General features: G+C 42.9%; 1 protein-coding gene across 2 annotated transcripts in view; it reads right to left on the bottom strand.

The window, feature by feature from the left end:
- Positions 1-4,323, bottom strand: part of SLC26A2 (solute carrier family 26 (anion exchanger), member 2) — a 6,008-nt gene extending 1,685 nt beyond the window's left edge. Inside the window, exons 1-2 of one of the 2 annotated variants that reach the window (XM_009878832.1) lie at positions 3,685-4,323; positions 1-1,294 (exon numbers count right to left, since the gene is read on the bottom strand). The exon at positions 1-1,294 is cut by the window's left edge and continues 230 nt beyond it. In XM_009878832.1, the coding sequence (XP_009877134.1) occupies positions 1-1,294; positions 3,685-4,323 (1,933 nt within the window). The remainder of the gene's footprint in view (positions 1,295-3,684) is intronic. The other variant, XM_009878833.1, reaches the window with a different exon arrangement.
- Positions 4,324-4,886: the final 563 nt, after the last annotated feature.

The following is a 4,886-nucleotide window of genomic DNA, read 5'->3' as shown; positions in this document are numbered from 1 at the left end:
TTCCTGCTGTGTCCAGAAACTGTACTGCACAACAGTCAATGACTATTGTGTGAAACCCCAGAGGTTCAGAGACAAAATCCATGGAGATGCTGGTCTGGTTGCCACCAGAATCTGCCTCTTTCTCTTTAAGCATTCTTTTTGCTGCCTTTTTCTTTGCTACCTTCACCCAGACTGGGTTGACCCCAGTTTGCTTGTAGAGGATTGATTTAAAACACTCTTTGTTGATGTAGTAGAGGGGTGCTTCAAAGCGGAACACCACGACTCCTGGCTTGGTTTGCAAGTTCTTGTAGGCAGACAGGGATTCGTACGTCTCAGACTCCGCGACCCAGCCCAGCAGCGGTGCCTCCGGTCTCTGCGTTCGGAAAATGACACAGAGCATAGAGAAGCAAACACCAACCAAAAGACCGATCTCGGTACTGATGAGTGCCGAGGCTGCCATAGTAACCAGCCAAATCACCGTGTCCACTCTACTCAAATGCCACATTTTTGGCAGGTCCTTGAATTTCTGCAGGGCTCCTCTGAGGTTTGCAATGGTTATGACAGCGAGGACACACTTCTGAAGGGAATAAAATAAAGGTGCAATCACAAGGAGGACTAAGAGGATTACCAAACCAGTGACCATGCCAGACACCTGTGTCCTACAGCCTGTGGACTCTTTGACAAGAGTCTTGGCAAGAGCTGCGCTTGTTGTGAAGCAATGGAAGAAAGAGGGAATGATGTTGCAGAAGCCAATGGCATACATTTCCTGGTTGGCCTTCACGGAGTAACCATGTTTCTTGGCAAACATCTCCGAGAGGGACACAGTGATGGCAAAGCCAATAATAGCGATGGGGATAGCATCCAAAGCCACATTAGGAATCAAGTTCCAGTCTGGAGGGCGGGGTGGTAGAAACCCGGTCGGGATATGTCCAGAAATGCTCGAACCGTAAGTCTCTCTCAGCTTCCCAAAGTGAGATGCCAGAGTAGCTACTACAACCACAGCTAATTCAACTGGTATTGGAGCCTTGAGCTTGGATTTAAAACGTTCATTGAGCTCTTTGGTTGGGATAAGTACAAGAAAGCACAAGAAGCTGGTGATGGCGTCACAGATGTTGGCCTTGTGTATGTTTCTGAAGATGTTTATCCATGTGGTTACGAGGGAGCCGATGCCACTGCTCCGTGGAATGTCTAGGCCCAGGAGATACTTGGCTTGTGAGGTGAGGACAGTGATGGAGGCACCTGTGACAAATCCACTCAGCAATGAATCGGAGAGGTACACTGAGATAAAGCCCACTTGAAAGAAACCCATGGCCACCTGGAAGGAATCAACCACACACAACAGATTAGGACACAGATCTCGCAGATGTCAACTCTGTGGGGTTCAGGATGGAGATGGGATAAAACACCCAAACACAACGTCACTGTGCGCAGCATTGGAGGACAAGGCTTGGTCTGAGCATGGAGCAGTCTCCAGCATCCGGCTGCTCCTGGTGCACCGCAAATGAAATGCATTTCTAACACAGAGCAAGCTTTCTGGGGTCTTCATACTCTGAACCTGTGTTTAGTGTTTGCTCATTGCTTCAATTGTAAATTCTAGTTACCCTAGGCAGCAAAAAACAAGGTGTGGGGATAAAAAAAAGTATTTGAAATACCAGCTACTTTTGCCATGTCACTCTGAAGTTCTTATAATCTCTGCAAATTTTGCAGGGATCCAAAACTTTTGGATTGTCTTTGTCTTACACTGGAGCTCACAGCCTGCAACAACAATACAGGTTATGGCACAACAGCTGTCCTTTGCACTGCATAAAGTTTGGTGCACCTGACTCAGAAAGTATACGAGCTGCAAACTCTTGTGATGAAGATTACATAAATAGAGATAAAATTTTTAAGTGCCTTGTCATTCACTTTTATCAATGCTAGCCACACAGACAAATCCCTGGTGCTCTCTCATAGGACTGACTGGTTTTATGGACACCTACTCTACACATCCATTTCACACCTGGGAATTGTCCCTTCCTCCCTATCAGCTGTCATGACCAACGGAGCACTGACCTTCTCACACATGTTTACTAGAAACCTTTTAATTCCTTGCATTGGCCAACAGGAACATCCACACTGTTCTCCGAAGACTTCAGTCCACAACCGACAAGTATTAAATTCTAAGTAGTGTCAATTTGATATATCCTATTAGACAGTTAAGGCAAAATAAAGAAGTATAGGATCACTGCCAGAAACTGTGTAAGAACTGCAATGCATTACTGAAGAGAACTCAGGTTTGTGACCTGGACTGACCAGACACTGTCTCAGAGCCAAGCTCTAAAAAAGGCTCCCTCACAGGCTTGGGATTTAAATTAATTCAAATTCAATTTAAATTAATTCAAATTAATTCAAAGTTTTTCAAACTGTTAAACATTAGCAATAATTGCCTTACCAAGTTCCACTACAGGCAACTGGTGTGAGCAGGCTTGGTTTCTGCAATTCAGTTGTAAACTTTGTGATACAAACTACATGTGATTTTGGTTGGAGCTTCCAAAAAAAAAAATATTTAAGACTGAAGACCTATTGGTTAGCAGGCAGAGAGACAGCAAGTAGAATGTGCCTACATTCATAGGGACTTAAGATAATCTGACCTCTTCATATAAAGAAACTTAATTGCACTTGTATTTGCACAAAAATACCAAGTGCAATTCACGACTTCAAAACTGCATCCATCCTATGGTGATGAGACAAAATCCAGTGTACCTCAGGAGTCCCAGAATATTTCTGACATTACTGAAATTACTCAACACTAACTTGTAGTAGAAGAAAAAGTCCCAGGCTGTGTCTAAAACCAACATAAAACCAACACAGGTATGTTTCCTTTTTCACTCCTACACAGTCTGACTAGTCTGGAGGTCACTGTAAGAACATTAGTCTGGAGGTTACTGCAAGAAGAAATGAACGTGAACTCACAAACTGAAATACCACAGTATATTGAAACTAAATCCATTCTGGTTAATGCATGACTAAAACCAGAGATTATCTGCTTTAATTTCAGCAAACAGTGAATTCTAGGAAGTAAGCAGAGACAGAGGGGTAAAATACTGTGGAGTAATATGTTGCAATATGGTAATAATTAAAAGTTTTATTTCAAATACGCTTTATCATCTCAGAACTGTCCTTTTCATACGATGGCAATAGTTTGGCCTCAAATGGGCAAACAGCAAATTTTTATGAGCATAGTGACAAATAATAGGAAACTGGAGATACTTCTATTGTCTAGATTTTTTTTTTGATAAAAGAAAAAAGCAAGTGACTGAAATCTAAAATTAAAAGCTGACACACCATATTCTGGCCCAATGAAATGGAGCCCTAAGGTATAAGCTGGGGGGGAAAAAAAAAAAAAAAAAAAAGTCCTTCAAGTTACAACAAGGAAGGTGGTGAGTGAGCAGACTGTGTGAGACAAGCAGGTGGTTACGTGCAGGTCCTTATAGTCCCCAACAGAGTAGCAATGCAAGCACAAAATGCTCTTAAAACAAGGAGAGGACAGGGAGGAGTTTCTTGCAGTACAGTAACTGGAGACCTCCTGTCCTCGCTGTGCCCTCTCCCTTGGTATGCAGGCTGAGGGGACACACAAGCCAAGCAGGTTGTTGATGTGGACAAGCGCTTGGAGAAAAATTAAAACTATTTCCATGGAGAACTTGTTTGTCCACCTTCTCTTCTTACCTGATAAACTCCAGCTATGAAGGTCATGGTGGCTCCCACTGTAATTGCATAGCAGCTTTTATCACAGGTAAGCTTCTGCAACGTCTGGTTCAGAGGTGAACTGCTGGCGTTTCCATGCACTGCTGGATGTGTGAGGACACTGAGCGCAGCTGGCTCCAAGTCATAGCCAGCTCTTTCTACTTCACGATCCACCACTTGTCCCAACATCAGGCAAAGCACACCAAAGATGCCAACTGAGATGTGGCGGGAGGTTCCAAATATGGAATAAATAATGCTAGCAAAAAAAGATGTATAAAGGCCATAAATAGGTTCCTGTCCAGCCAAGAGAGAATAGGCAATTGACTGTGGGACTAGTAAGATCCCCACAATCACACCAGACATTATGTCTCCCAGTAGGTACTCTCTTAGCTTGTATTTAGGAAGCCACTGCAAGACAGGAAAGAAACCGAAAATATAGTCCTTAATTTTGGCTGGAGTGCAGCTGCAAGTTTTTTTTGCATGCTTAACCAGCAGAGCCTTCATGCTCCTCTTCTTCTCTTGGGGTTCCAAGAACATTCCGTGGAAACTGTGTTTAGCATCATCTCCTTCTGACATTTCAGTCACTGAATGGACGTTGCTGAATTCTGCCATTGCTGCCATCTCAAAGACTCCCTAAAAACACAAAGAAGGACCATTTGCATTAAACCACATATAGGAATATGCTATACGAGACTTCTTAATAGAGGGAATAAAGTATTTATGAAAAGCAAGGGCTAAATGTCTTAGTTCAGCACAGAGAAAGCAATTTCCAAGCAAACTTGGAAAGAGCCTTGCCATTATATCCCTGTCAAGTAAGGAGGGAAGCCGATATTCTGCAGAATCAACCCGCTGCTGGCAGTGGGAAATGGAAAAGAATGCAAAGCACTGTCTTTTTGGGGAGCTTCCTTGGTAAAATCACTACACACAGCCTGTTGCACCATGCAGACAGACACAGGGTATATTGTAGTCCAACAGTCACTTCAATTCATATATTAACTGCAATTAGTGTATTTCTAGCATTGCACGGCTTGGTCTAAATCTCATTTATACATACATTTAAATGTAGTGACTACTGCCAAATATTGTAAAGATTTGCTACCTAAAAAGACACAATCTTTACACAGCAGCTTTATTTCAGCCAACGACCCACTGTGAAGAATGCTCTTCACAACTTCTAAAAGCTA

Source organism: Apaloderma vittatum, unplaced genomic scaffold, assembly GCF_000703405.1.
Source record: "Apaloderma vittatum isolate BGI_N311 unplaced genomic scaffold, ASM70340v1 scaffold5881, whole genome shotgun sequence".
In the NCBI taxonomy this organism is placed as follows: domain Eukaryota; kingdom Metazoa; phylum Chordata; class Aves; order Trogoniformes; family Trogonidae; genus Apaloderma; species Apaloderma vittatum.
The sequence above is the reverse complement of the archived record's forward strand: the minus strand, read 5'-3'. Positions and strand labels throughout refer to the sequence as shown.